We start from the raw sequence: 14,348 nt of genomic DNA on the forward strand, positions 1-14,348 counted from the left end.
TTTTGTCTCATTCTTTTTTTTTTTTTTTTCAAATATCATTTTATTGAAAAGTTTTCCTTCTCTTTTATAAAAAAACAAAAAAATAAACAGTACGACCACAATACATGTTTCTCTCATTCTTTATTAATGTGATAAATTGTATTATTACTGTCAGGAAAAGGGCACTCTAAAGGCAAACACTTTGTCTTCGTATTCACACTCAGACTTGTAATACAGGTGAATAGTAATGAGGGGAAATCTCTCATCTCTTTTCATTACAATATATCAGCATTGTTGTTGGGGGATGGGATTGGATCTTCTTATTGTACAACATTACAGGGACTGATCCTCATTGCTCTCCATCCTTTACTTCTGATGGATGATTACATATTCTATACATTCCAAACAAGAATCCTTCCAACTGAAAAGGAACACAAATCTCATCACCTCCTTCACACTCATCAGAAGACAAAATCCTATCTGAAGGAATCTCCCACAACTGCGATTGGATCAACTTTCCAATTCCTTCCTATAAATGGATCCCAGGAATTCCATAGACCGTTACAGTCATCTCCGATCCACTCAGCCGACCTTACCGGGAACATTGATCAACTCAGGGGGATTCATGAACCGAGAATAAGAAATACGTTGGAAATAATAATTTCAGGATGTTTCATTTCACAATACAGAATCCGCCCTGCTATAGAGATCAATGGAAAGTCTACAGAACAAGTATTTTCTGGGCTGAGAACAGAGAGATCTCACAATACATTTCTTTGGATTCCTCATAAGAAGACATTATTACTGGCTGATGAAGGAGACGCCCACAGCTGTGATTGGCTCAGATTTCCAATAGCAGTTTTCAAATTTGCCCGCCAGAATTGTGTAGATCGTTACATAGAAATATTCAGCCCTTTTATACCGCCAAATCCGACACGGAGGAGATCATCAGATGAGACATTTATCGGCTAAATCCCATTATTACTCCAATGCCATTCGTACAGAAGGATTCTCTGTTACTAAACCATGAGAAAACACTTCAATATGTTCTCAGAATCCAGGATCTCACCACTGCTACACACACAGCATGATAGAGAAATGTATTCTATTATAGATCTCTACTTTTCTATATATGATGGGGAAATCATCACATACAGATCTGATCATCAATTTATGTCTCTTTCAGACATTTATCAGTGAAAGATTGTCCTCATATCACAAGCAGAATATGTATAACAAGAAATGTCTGGTAGTAACCATGACACATAAATATGTACAATGAATGAATAAAGAAACTATTTCATGCCTTAAGAACCAGATCGGTTTCCTCTTTGTATCACACAATCCGCCAAATGTTACAAGGTTCTAAGAACGTAAAATTCTCTACAGAATACGAATATGTTGTGGCCACGCCCCTTTCGATTAGTCTCCTATCAGGTCCGCTCAGGTTTAATCAGGGAAGAGGTGTTATTCGTATATATAATTTCTTTTTTTAGAGTAATATTCTATAAATATGACATCGTTTTTGACAATAATATCTGGTGATTCGGAGGATAAACGCCAACACCTACCCACTTCACCCCAACAAAGGTCCTTCTCAGGGCCACCCACCTTCTCATACAAAGGGCTGTCTATGTTGATATTTATACATTGCTACCGGAGTTATGTGAGTTTCTAGCAATTTTAGAACAAATTTGTGGAGAAAGAAGGTTCTTTTTAGCTGAACATACACTAAAAGATCCGATTGTACATTTTTCTTTAGTACAAAACTAAAAGGCACTTTATAGCTAACCGACGATTTTTAAAAAAGATTGCATAGTATGTGGCCAGTGTTTAGAATGGCAGCAGATTTCCGTTGGTTAAGATTTCCTTAACCTGCAAATAAAGGCACACTTATCTTTTCAGAAGCCATTTGCAGTGAGGATCCAGACTGGGCCCTCCATCCAGCACTGTGCAGGAGGACGAGGGAGAGGTGGCAAAGTCCCTTTCTGAGGTATGAAGGTGTCTCCTGGATACTCTTACTCTCCTTTCCTCCCATTGATTGGATGCATTTTCATCAAAATGCAGAAAGAGGAATCTGATCCAATGCTTTCCGACCCTCTCTCACTATTTCCTTCTCACCTGCAATGACAATTATATATATATAAATTAAGATCTGCATGCACAGCGTCTAAAGGGCCATACACACTATAAGATTTTCTGAAGACTTTTTTCCTTCAGACTTACCAAAACCATATAATATGAGGTCATACCTATACACTTTCAATTTGTATGCAATCTGGCAGGCCCTTGCACTACATAGAAAAGGTGAATCTGAAGGAAATCTAACCACAAAAGTTGGATAGTGTGTATCCAGCTTTACTCTGAATCCTGAACCTGGATTTGGGTCCCATATCCTAGCAATGTGTCTAATCCAAAGGATGGAGGACAATGGAAACCAGTCCCTATAAGGAGATCATCTGCTTATCTAAATTCACATCAATTCAATGTGTTATATTAGACAATAAAATCATAGAGACTCATAATTGCTGTTAGGACAGACAGGTGTCATTATAACACATTGCCCCACCCCCACCCCCACCCGGATCACAATCTTCGGTGTCTAATTATACAATCAGATCTCCCAAACATGCATGTCCGGCTCCTTCTTAGATAGAAGTGGGTGGCTCTGAGAAGATCCATTGGGTTTGGTAATAGAAAATAATTGATTGGGTTTACTTGGCGGGCTTGTGGAAGGAATCTTCGAGGATTTTACCGCTTTGGAGGAAATATTTGGAAGCTGAAAACCGACACAAGTGATGTCATTTGGAGGAAGATGAACAGATTTATGAATAGAACTTCTACAATGTCGGATTTAGCGGTATAATGCGGCTGAATCTTCCTAACGGCCAGTAGAATTATGGCGGGAGATTTAAATATAGCAACTAGGAGCCATCATAGACGTGGTCTATTAATAGCCAAGAGGGAAAATAATTTCTGGAAATATGGAGTACAATGTGTTCTGACATTGGAGCTCTATGTAGGTGTGCATGGTTTTGGTTGGATGAGTTTAGCGGTGCGTAGACGATCAGCATAGAAAGATTGGAATGAAAAGAGATGAGAGAATGATGTCCTGTGATCACATTTCCCCTCATTACTATTCACCTGCATTACAAGTCTGAGTGCGATAAGAAGACAAAGTGTTTGCCTTTAGAGTGCACTTCATCTGACAGTAATAATACAATTGACCACATTGATAAAATATATCCTTTTTGAAGAATAGGAATAAAAACTGCGTATGTCCGGCTCTTTGTACAGAGATGTGGGTGACACGTTTGTGATGCTTCGATAAATATATCGTATTTGACTATTTTCCTCCTTTCACTGTAAATTTGGAAATTTGTTGAATTATGAGATACATGGACTTTTGATGTGATTAGGATCATGGAAAGCTTTTTTCTTGGCGCTGTATATTTTCCGGATTAGCCGGAATTGATTAACACTAGAAGAGCGGTGCTTGGAATGGAGGGGGGCAGATTACATTTTAATAGAGGGGAGGTCTTCCAGAGTGACTTCTTTACCTCTATATGACATTATACCTGAGTAGCCGCCAGTATAGATTTGCAGCAATATGTGACAATAAACATACTCAGAGTATTTGTATAAAAACATGTTTATCATGGTGAGCAGATAATGATGCATTGTATATTAAACATGACATTGTGTAATCAGCTGAGACATTTGTATGTATAACAATCTCTCCCATCACATCACACAAGGATCTCATGTCACCGGCTGATGTTTTTCTTCCAGGCTCCTTCTACTCAGCTATAAATGAGCAGAGTTCTGTATTAGAGGGAAATGTTTCCTGTTGGTCACTCTTTACTCATCTAATGTGAAGATCATTCTAGAGGGAGATGTGAGAAGATTGTTTTCTGTGTAGAATTTGTGTAGAAAAGAAGATAGAAGGAAGAATGGGACACACACTCAGGAGGATGGAGGTGTTTGCAGCCTCTGTGTTCAGCCTCCTCAGCAGCTCCTGGCAGCTGTAAGTGACCCCCGATAAGTGACAGTCCAGTGAGCAGATCGGGTCCCCGATGAAGATCGGACAGCGTTCTATTTCACATAAAAGTCGGTTTTCTATCTACTGGGGAAACACAACAAGAGAGAGAAGATTCTCCAACTACTCCATGATACTGAGTGGGCGTGTCTGATGTGTAACCAATAGCAGAGCAGGAGGATTGTTGTGTACCGACCAATAGCAGTGCAGGACGTTTAACTATATAATCCCAGAAGAGGTGAGTGGGGAAGTTTATCTGTCCAATAGACTTTCTAGAATCATGTCTGAGACTGAGAGCGCCCCAGCCGCCGCTCCTCCAGCGGAGCCCGCCGCCAAGAAGAAGGCGACTAAGAAGGCGGCAGCCGGAGGAGGGAAGAAAGGCAGCAAGAAGCCGTCCGGTCCCAGCGTGTCCGATCTCATCGTCACAGCCGTGGCCGCTTCCAAGGAGCGCAGCGGGGTCTCCCTGGCCGCCCTCAAGAAGCTCCTGGCCGCCTCAGGATACGATGTGGAGAAGAACAACAACCGCCTCAAGGTCGCCATCAGGGCGCTGGTGACTAAGGGGAGCCTCGTCCAGGTGAAAGGACATGGAGCCTCCGGATCCTTCAAGATCAACAAGAAGCAGCAAGAGGGCGACAAGGCCAAGAAAGCCCCCAAAAAGAAGCCATCAGCTGCGGCCAAAAAGCCAGCCAAGTCCCCTAAGAAACCGGCGGCCAAGTCCCCCAAGAAGGCAGTAAAATCCCCCAAGAAGTCGGCCAAGAGCCCCAAGAAACCGGCAAAGGCTGCAGCTGCCAAGAAGGTGACAAAGAGCCCCAAGAAGCCCAAAGCTGCACCCAAGCCCAAAAAAGCCGCCAAGAGTCCGGCTAAGAAGGCGGCCAAACCCAAGGCAGCAGCCAAGCCCAAGAAGGCCGCTCCGAAGAAGAAATAAATCCAAGCAGCCGGAGGCCTCCTTCATCTACACCCCCCAAAGGCTCTTCTCAGAGCCACCCACCTCCTCCTAACAGAGCTACACATACCTACCTACACTCACCTCCTCCTAACAGAGCCACACATACCTACCTACACCCACCTCCTCCTAACAGAGCCACACATACCTACCTACACCCACCTCCTCCTAACAGAGCCACACCTACCTACCTACACCCACCTCATCCTAACAGAGCCACACATACCTACCTACACCCACATCATCCTAACAGCCACACATACCTACCTACACCCACATCATCCTAACAGAGCCACACATACCTACCTACACCCACCTCCTCCTAACTGAGCCACACATACCTACCTACACCCACCTCCTCCTAACTGAGCCACACATACCTACCTACACCCACCTCCTCCTAACAGAGCCACACATACCTACCTACACCCACCTCCTCCTAACAGAGCCACACCTACCTACCTACACCCACCTCCTCCTAACAGAGCCACACATACCTACCTACACCCACATCATCCTAACAGAGCCACACATACCTACCTACACCCACCTCCTCCTAACTGAGCCACACATACCTACCTACACTCACCTCCTCCTAACAGAGCCACACATACCTACCTACACCCACCTCCTCCTAACTGAGCCACACATACCTACCTACACCCACCTCCTCCTAACAGAGCCACACATACCTACCTACACCCACCTCCTCCTAACAGAGCCACACATACCTACCTACACTCACCTCATCCTAACAGAGCCACACATACCTACCTACACCCACATCATCCTAACAGAGCTACACATACCTACCTACACTCACCTCATCCTAACAGAGCCACACATACCTACCTACACCCACCTCCTCCTAACAGAGCCACACCTACCTACCTACACCCACCTCCTCCTAACAGAGCCACACATACCTACCTACACCCACCTCCTCCTAACAGCCACACATACCTACCTACACTCACCTCCTCCTAACAGAGCCACACATACCTACCTACACCCACCTCCTCCTAACTGAGCCACACATACCTACCTACACCCACCTCCTCCTAACAGAGCCACACATACCTACCTACACCCACCTCCTCCTAACAGAGCCACACCTACCTACCTACCTACACCCACCTCCTCCTAACAGAGCCACACCTACCTACCTACACCCACCTCCTCCTAACAGCCACACATACCTACCTACACTCACCTCCTCCTAACAGAGCCACACATACCTACCTACACCCACCTCCTCCTAACAGAGCCACACATACCTACCTACACTCACCTCATCCTAACAGAGCCACACATACCTACCTACACCCACATCATCCTAACAGAGCTACACATACCTACCTACACTCACCTCATCCTAACAGAGCCACACATACCTACCTACACCCACCTCCTCCTAACAGAGCTACACATACCTGCCTACACCCACCTCCTCCTAACAGAGCCACACATACCTACCTACACCCACCTCCTCCTAACTGAGCCACACATACCTACCTACACTCACCTCCTCCTAACTGAGCCACACATACCTACCTACACCCACCTCCTCCTAACTGAGCCACACATACCTACCTACACCCACCTCCTCCTAACAGAGCCACACATACCTACCTACACCCACATCATCCTAACAGAGCCACACATACCTACCTACACCCACCTCCTCCTAACAGAGCCACACATACCTACCTACACCCACCTCCTCCTAACAGAGCCACACATACCTACCTACACCCACCTCCTCCTAACAGAGCCACACATACCTACCTACACCCACATCATCCTAACAGAGCCACACATACCTACCTACACCCACCTCCTCCTAACTGAGCCACACATACCTACCTACACCCACCTCCTCCTAACAGAGCCACACATACCTACACCCACCTCCTCCTAACAGAGCCACACATACCTACCTACACCCACCTCCTCCTAACAGAGCCACACATACCTACCTACACCCACCTCCTCCTAACAGAGCCACACATACCTACCTACACCCACGGCACACAGTGCTCCGCATCTCTTCTACACATCTAATAGCACACAGACATCAGAGATGGGCGCTGATCAATATTTCCTCTTCTAGATCATTCACTTGTTTTAGAATGTAAAAGTTTAAAGGAGAATCATTCTAATGATCGGGAGATCTCATCCTCCGCTCATCTTACAATGATTAGGAAGTCTCCTGTGTTGAGAATGTTATAACTTTTTGAGAAGATAAATCTGTATGATTACCTAAAAGCTCCTATTGGCTGATATATATAATTTATATTCAATTGCCTGCCAATATTTTAATGGTTTAAAATATTTGCAGTAACAGTGGAACCCCAACATGGGCGTCGTGCGATAATAAGTAAAGAGAAACTACTGCTCGTAATCCCCCCCCCCCCTCCCCCTCCTATCCGTACACAATAGTGCTGAGTGAGGGATGGGCAGGAAAATGAATCTCCATACAGATGAATTGTTTTCCTCTCCAATCCCGGATGTATTCTTCCCTGTAATGTGTCCGTGTGTGATCTCCTGTGATGACACAGTTCTAGTATGGGGGGAGGGGAGATAGAGGAAAAATCCCTCCTGATCCCCATAGTGACATCTCCATGTGGACTGTGTAAGGTTTACCCCCCTCCCCCCACAAATTAAATGGGCTGATTGGTCATCAGCTCTCTAAGCACGATTCCTAATGACTCGAGATCGATTCCATTGTTTGAAATAAGAAATTATTACGTTTCTAGAAAATGCAACTATGTGTCTCCTGAGAGAATGGGAACCAAAGAGACAAAGATTGTTTAATCTGTTCCTAGGAAAGTGTGTTTTACCGTTAAATATTGTAACATTGTATCTATTAGGGAAGATATAGAGGAAGTGTGAATTGTGTTACAGATGAGTTCCATTGTATTTATTACAATAAATCGGCAAGAGAAAGGATGTCCCTTCTAGATGAGAAATGGGAATGTTTTCTGTGTAATTATATTAGAGGTGAGCTTTACTTCCACACTGAGCTTCGGAGCGCAGAGAAGGGAGAGAAAAGAAAGATGTGGTGAAGGTGATCCCGGGGAATGTATAGGAATGTAGTAGCCGGTATTTTCCAGCATGTAGTCGGTGTGATGAGGTAGTATATATATATAGAGCTCTGTATATAGGAGGATGTGGTGGCTCTGAAAAGAGCCTTTGTGTTGGGATGATGGGAGTAGTAGTAGGAGTGGTGGTGCCCTCCCCTTCTATGCCCTCTCTCCGCGGATGCGGCGTGCCAGCTGTATGTCTTTGGGCATGATGGTGACTCTCTTGGCGTGGATGGCGCAGAGGTTGGTGTCCTCGAAGAGTCCGACGAGATAAGCCTCTGAAGCCTCTTGCAGAGCCATGACGGCGGAGCTCTGGAAGCGCAGGTCGGTCTTGAAGTCCTGGGCGATCTCTCGGACGAGGCGCTGGAAGGGCAGCTTGCGGATGAGCAGCTCGGTGGATTTCTGGTAGCGGCGGATCTCTCGGAGAGCCACGGTGCCGGGCCTGTAGCGGTGAGGCTTCTTGACTCCGCCGGTGGCCGGGGCGCTCTTGCGGGCGGCTTTGGTGGCCAGCTGCTTGCGGGGAGCTTTCCCTCCGGTGGACTTCCGGGCGGTCTGCTTGGTTCTCGCCATCTTTACTCAACTCTCTGCTGGAACAGTGAATGTGAGGCATTGCCGCTCTGCGGAGCCATTTATACACAGCACTGCCTTCCGATTGGACAAGTAACTCACACGCCTTTCAATGATTGGTTTTCTTAAAAAAAGCGGCATTTTTAAAATGCCCGCCAAAATCTGTACGTTATCTTTGTAAGTAGAGTCACCATCTTTGTGTGGGATGGGGGAGGGGAGTTACTTTACATCATACAAGCGATCTCTATTCTCAAAAAGAGAAAACATTCATCAGACATATCTTTATAGATTTAGGAATCATAGACTGTGAGAATGGACTGGCGGTAGATCTCTACCTTTCTATATGATGGGAAATAAAGGATTCCATGTTTCATTATCAGATCTGTGTAGGATCATGGAACTGACCTCTATCAGACATGTAGCAGTTATAGATTTCCTCATATTAAAACTAGAATAAGAAAAAAGTGAAATGACTGGTAGAAATCATGGCACTGCCAGATATGTACAATGAATCAATAACACAAATATTTCATGTCTGAAGAAGCAGATCTGTCCCCTCTTAGAAACATTGTAAACATGTTGCTGGTTTCTAGTTACAAAGTAAATGAAATTCTCTTCGGAGTATTGAATGGCTGAGGATCCTTTCTATCAGTTTTCCTTCCTGCCAAATGAGAAAATATTCATCAGAAATATGATATAAAATAAAAAAAGATCGGAGATTCCTAATCGGTGTAAGAATTAGAAGATCTGAGATTGGACAGTTTTTCTCCATAATACAGTAAATGAGATGACAGAAAATCCTCCTCCGATCTCACTGATCTGATTATTCCGTTCTTAGTGAATAACAAGTAGAAAGTTGACTTGCACAGCTTATTCCATCCAGCACAATTCTGTACTAACATGGAGGGACAGATCTCTGAGCAGACAATGAATCGTCCCCCCAGCATTGCCCTCCCTGCTCCGGGCAGATCTGGGATCAGTCGGTGTCATTGTTTCCAGATGGATCAGCGCTCAGGAAGTTTTCTATCAGATCCATTTGAATGAAATTGAACTAAACTGCTCCAATGTATTCTCTATGGAGGAGAAACACTGACACCTGCTGGTAAAAAGAGGAATGACTTCCGTGCGGGGATCTGTGAAGAGATACAATGTAATTTCATGGCTTCCTTTCCGAATCCATAGGAACAGAATAAAACGGATTAGTGTGTGCAGTTTGATAACAGAATTACAATTCATAGCTGAAGATCTGAGGAAATGGCATCCAGACTGCAAAATTTATCGGATTATTTTGCATGTTTTTTTTGTGTCAGATAAAACCTTTAGAAGTCGGCAGATGAGGGATCGCTCGGTGCGATCATTATTTCTAGATGTCCCATGTGGATCAGTATTAAATCCTAACACCTATTGCTGAATTCCCCTTTCAATCAAATCCCTGTGTAATAATTATAATAGGTGTGCCGCTACTGCACCTTTCACACATAGATAGATAGATTTTCGGTCTATCTATCTATCTATCTATCTATCTATCTATCTATCTATCTATCTATCTATCTATCTATCTATCTATCTATCTATCTATCTATCTATCTATCTATCTATCTATCTATCTATCTATCTATCTATCTATCTATCTATCTATCTATCTATCTATCTATCTATCTATCTATCTATCTATCTATCTATCTATCTATCTATCTATCTATCTATCTATCTATCTATCTATCTATCTATCTATCTATCTATCTATCTATCTATCTATCTATCTATCTATCTATCTATCTATCTATCTATCTATCTATCTATCTATCTATCTATCTATCTATCTATCTATCTATCTATCTATCTATCTATCTATCTATCTATCTATCTATCTATCTATCTATCTATCTATCTATCTATCTATCTATCTATCTATCTATCTATCTATCTATCTATCTATCTATCTATCTATCTATCTATCTATCTATCTATCTATCTATCTATCTATCTATCTATCTATCTATCTATCTATCTATCTATCTATCTATCTATCTATCTATCTATCTATCTGTCTATCTGTCTATCTGTCTATCTGTCTATCTGTCTATCTGTCTATCTGTCTATCTGTCTATCTGTCTATCTGTCTATCATCTTATGTGGATCTAAGATCGATCTGTAATGAATGATCAATTTGTCTATACAGTGGTACACTTCTAATTAAACAAGTAGGCTAAAATATCTGATTGCTGAGAATGGGGCATGTTTGATCCAGGGTGTATTGCTGCAGAATAACACATTAACTGATACAGTGCAATGATGTGGTGAGATTGGTTGGTGTATGAGCACTGAGGGATGGAATTGGTTTGTACCCCTCTGGTTATGTGCAGCAGCTGTGCAGGGTCCTATCCCATTCTAATAGAAGATGATGAGAGATCCGGGATTCTGGAGACATAATACATTGTGTGACATCTCATCTGTTCCAGGACTCTGGGGGAACATGACTTGTGAGAGATCAGCAAAGGGTTCTAGATGTCACAATCTATCCGTGCAGTGTATGACCTGAAGGAACCCAGAGCCGAGCGTTCATTGTGGGGACTTTATATAGTAATCTGGATAGGAAGGTCACCAGTGGAAGGTGTTAGAACATCTGTTATAAACAGGAGGATGGATTGAGGGGAGAACTTTATATGCAGGAAGCGTTAATGGTCTATGAAGTCTTCTCTGGTCAAAATATGTAATAAAAAGTCGGCTAAACGATTGTGATAATTATTGGGAAGGAAATGGATTTCTAGAAAATATTGGAAAACTGATAATTCTTCATAAGACTATTGTCTAAATGTTGGGGTGGCTAGAAGAATTTTAGTTTCCATATTGATGGAAAAAAAAGGGGGAGGGCAGTTGTATGGACATTTGAGTGCGCTCACATCTCTGGTATTCTTCTTTCTTTTTTCCGGTTGGGGTCATTTATCTAGGAGATCTGCACTCTACTAAAAGCTGGGAGGTATTATGTCTCGTTTTGGGTGGGGTGGGGGTGTTACAAATGCTGCATTTTATGGTATTTTTGCGATTTCTATGTACTTCATAATATATTATTTTATATATTCTTTTTTTATATTAGGATACTATTATATTTTATTCACTGAATGTGAATATTCCGATGTCTGAGTATGTAGTGAGGACATTTATTTGGAGGATCCTGGGTGACGTCAGAGACATGACCTCACCAGTAATGATGATCAGGTAACATCCAATGGTCACCCAAAAGGAGTGAAATGTTGTTCTTTCTATTGAACAAAGAGCATCATCGAGCGGGAAATTCAAATCACGGAACTGCTGAGGATTGGATGATTGAGAGCACAGAGAGGCGGACTTATTGTGACGTCTGGACGCGCCCTCCTCCAACCCCTCCCCCTTATTCTCCATCAGGTCCGCATATGCTGCATATAAAGCGAGGCTGGGTGCTTTTACTTCACATTCGTCTGATACACGAAGAGCTTGGAGATGTCTGGTCGCGGTAAAGGAGGAAAGGGTCTGGGGAAAGGAGGCGCTAAGCGCCACAGGAAGGTGCTCCGGGACAACATCCAGGGCATCACCAAACCCGCCATCCGACGTTTGGCCCGCAGAGGGGGTGTCAAGCGCATCTCCGGTCTCATCTATGAGGAGACCCGCGGAGTGCTTAAAGTCTTCCTAGAGAATGTCATCCGCGATGCCGTCACCTACACCGAGCACGCCAAGAGGAAGACCGTCACCGCCATGGATGTCGTCTATGCGCTCAAACGCCAGGGCCGCACTCTCTACGGATTCGGAGGCTAAACCCCAACATCCACCGACCCACTTCACCTTAACAAAGGTCCTTCTCAGGGCCACCCACCTTCTCCTACAAAGAGCTGTAACCATTTATTTCTCTTAGATCAACTTTTATCACGTCGGAATGAAAGCTTTTTAGCTAAACACATATTAATCCGATTGTACAACTTTATTTTACTTGGAATACAACAGATCGAAGCGATCTAGTGTTTATATTCTCTCCGCTTACAATATCGTTAGATCACTTTATTATTTTTCAGCTAGCTTGTTGAGACACCGATAAACCCCTTTCTTAGGCATTATTTCCAGTCACCTCACATTTCTTTATAGAAAAATTCGGGGTGTGATAAGGGGACAATAAATATCGCTCAGTGACATTTCTAGATGATCATTACTCTATTTTCTCATCATAAAGAAAGGTAGAAGTCATGTGACTGTCGTGTTCTGTGTATAGCGGTGGATTCCGAGCACTTGCAATAAAGGACATTTTTTGGTCAGTAATAATCCGGTCACCCCTCTCTAATCTGATTGAAATTAAAGTGTTGATGTTTTTCCAATCAAAGTTGATCTCAGTATTCAGGGTCGGATTTGGCGGTATAAAAGAAATGGATTTTTGTGTAACGATTTACACAATTCAGGCGGGTGAAATTTGAAATATTGGCCAATCAGAGTTGTGGGAGATCCCACAGCCAGCCACTAATGTCTTTCCTATGAGTACAAAGAAAGTGTGCGCTCCCTCTCCTTTCTCAGAGTAGAGGTCACGTGTTCAGTGACTTTCTAATCATCTCTACAGCAGGGCGGACTCTGAAGTATCAAACAACAAAACGGACGTTTATCAATGTATGGATTATCGTTGTGAAATAAAGGGACCGTTGATGAATGTTCCACAATAGAAGCTGCTGTATTATCGTGATGGTAGATGGGAAGTGTAAAGAGAATTGTGGCGGGAAACATGAAGATTGCAGCAATCAGAACTGTGAGATTCCATGAGAGATGACATGACAATGTATATTTGTGTTGCGGTGAGAGTGAAGGAGGGGGGGGGGGATTGTTATTTCTAGAATGATTTAAAGTAAAGGATGGAGGAGAATGAAGAGGAGTCCCTGTAATGAGAGGACATTGCTCTATAAAAAGGGACACTGAAAGCGTTCCAATATAAACATCTATCATCATTTCTTATTACTGCCACGTGTCATCCTAAGACATTGTTCCCCCCCATGGGGAATCACACCTTCTAGTCATAGTAAGTATTTTATTTCCTACCTGGAAAATAAATGCAATCTTTCATTGTTACAATTAGATCTCCGAATAACAATGTAGATGTATGCAGCTCTATGTATGGATGGGTGGGTGGCTCTGAAAAGAGCCGTTGTGTTGGGTGACGTGGATGAACCGGTGGTGATTACTTGGTCTTGGCGGCCTTGTGGCTCTCGGTCTTCTTGGGCAGCAGCACGGGTAGGACTCCTCCCTGGGCGATGGTGACGCCCCCGAGCAGCTTGTTGAGCTCCTCGTCGTTGCGGACTGCCAGCTGGAGGTGTCGGGGGATGATGCGGGTCTTCTTGTTGTCGCGGGCGGCGTTACCGGCCAGCTCGAGGATCTCAGCGGTGAGATACTCGAGGACGGCGGCCAGATAAACGGGAGCTCCGGCCCCAACCCGCTCGGCATAGTTACCCTTCCTGAGCAGACGGTGAACACGACCGACTGGGAACTGCAGACCAGCCCGGGATGATCGGGTCTTGGCCTTAGCCCGAACCTTTCCTCCTTGTTTGCCGCGGCCAGACATGTCTCTGTGATATTGGAGTTCTCAAAGAGATATGAATGGCTGCAGCCGCTCCCTTTCCTGTTATACTTTGAATGATATGACGTCTCGCTCTATGATTGGCCACGTTTGAAGCCAGCCAATGCTCTCTAGGTTTGCATCTAGACCAATCGGTAAACGAGGAAGGAA

At 43.8% G+C, this 14,348-nt stretch overlaps 4 protein-coding genes across 4 annotated transcripts in view; 3 read left to right on the forward strand and 1 right to left on the reverse strand.

Moving 5' to 3' along the window:
* LOC309564723 (uncharacterized protein) overlaps positions 1 to 14,348 on the forward strand; it is a gene marked incomplete at both ends in the record, with an annotated part of 91,741 nt that overhangs the window by 61,099 nt on the left and 16,294 nt on the right. The window lies entirely within an intron of this gene.
* On the forward strand, positions 4,299 to 4,943 carry LOC309564741 (histone H1B-like; the record flags this gene model as incomplete). Its single annotated transcript, XM_082269424.1, has 1 exon — positions 4,299 to 4,943. The coding sequence occupies one exon, from the start codon at positions 4,299 to 4,301 to the stop codon at positions 4,941 to 4,943; it is 645 nt and encodes a 214-aa protein (XP_082125550.1).
* On the reverse strand, positions 8,207 to 8,622 carry LOC309564762 (histone H3.2; the record flags this gene model as incomplete). Its single annotated transcript, XM_082269444.1, has 1 exon — positions 8,207 to 8,622. Exon 1 carries the CDS (start codon positions 8,615 to 8,617, stop codon positions 8,207 to 8,209), a length of 411 nt encoding a protein of 136 aa, XP_082125570.1. The 5' UTR covers positions 8,618 to 8,622.
* LOC309564828 (histone H4) lies at positions 12,095 to 12,406 on the forward strand (the record flags this gene model as incomplete). The annotated part of the gene is made up of 1 exon (XM_082269511.1): positions 12,095 to 12,406. One exon carries the CDS (start codon positions 12,095 to 12,097, stop codon positions 12,404 to 12,406), a length of 312 nt encoding a protein of 103 aa, XP_082125637.1.

Source organism: Pelophylax lessonae (assembly GCF_965119305.1).
Source record: "Pelophylax lessonae genome assembly, chromosome: 9".
Lineage (NCBI taxonomy): Eukaryota > Metazoa > Chordata > Amphibia > Anura > Ranidae > Pelophylax > Pelophylax lessonae.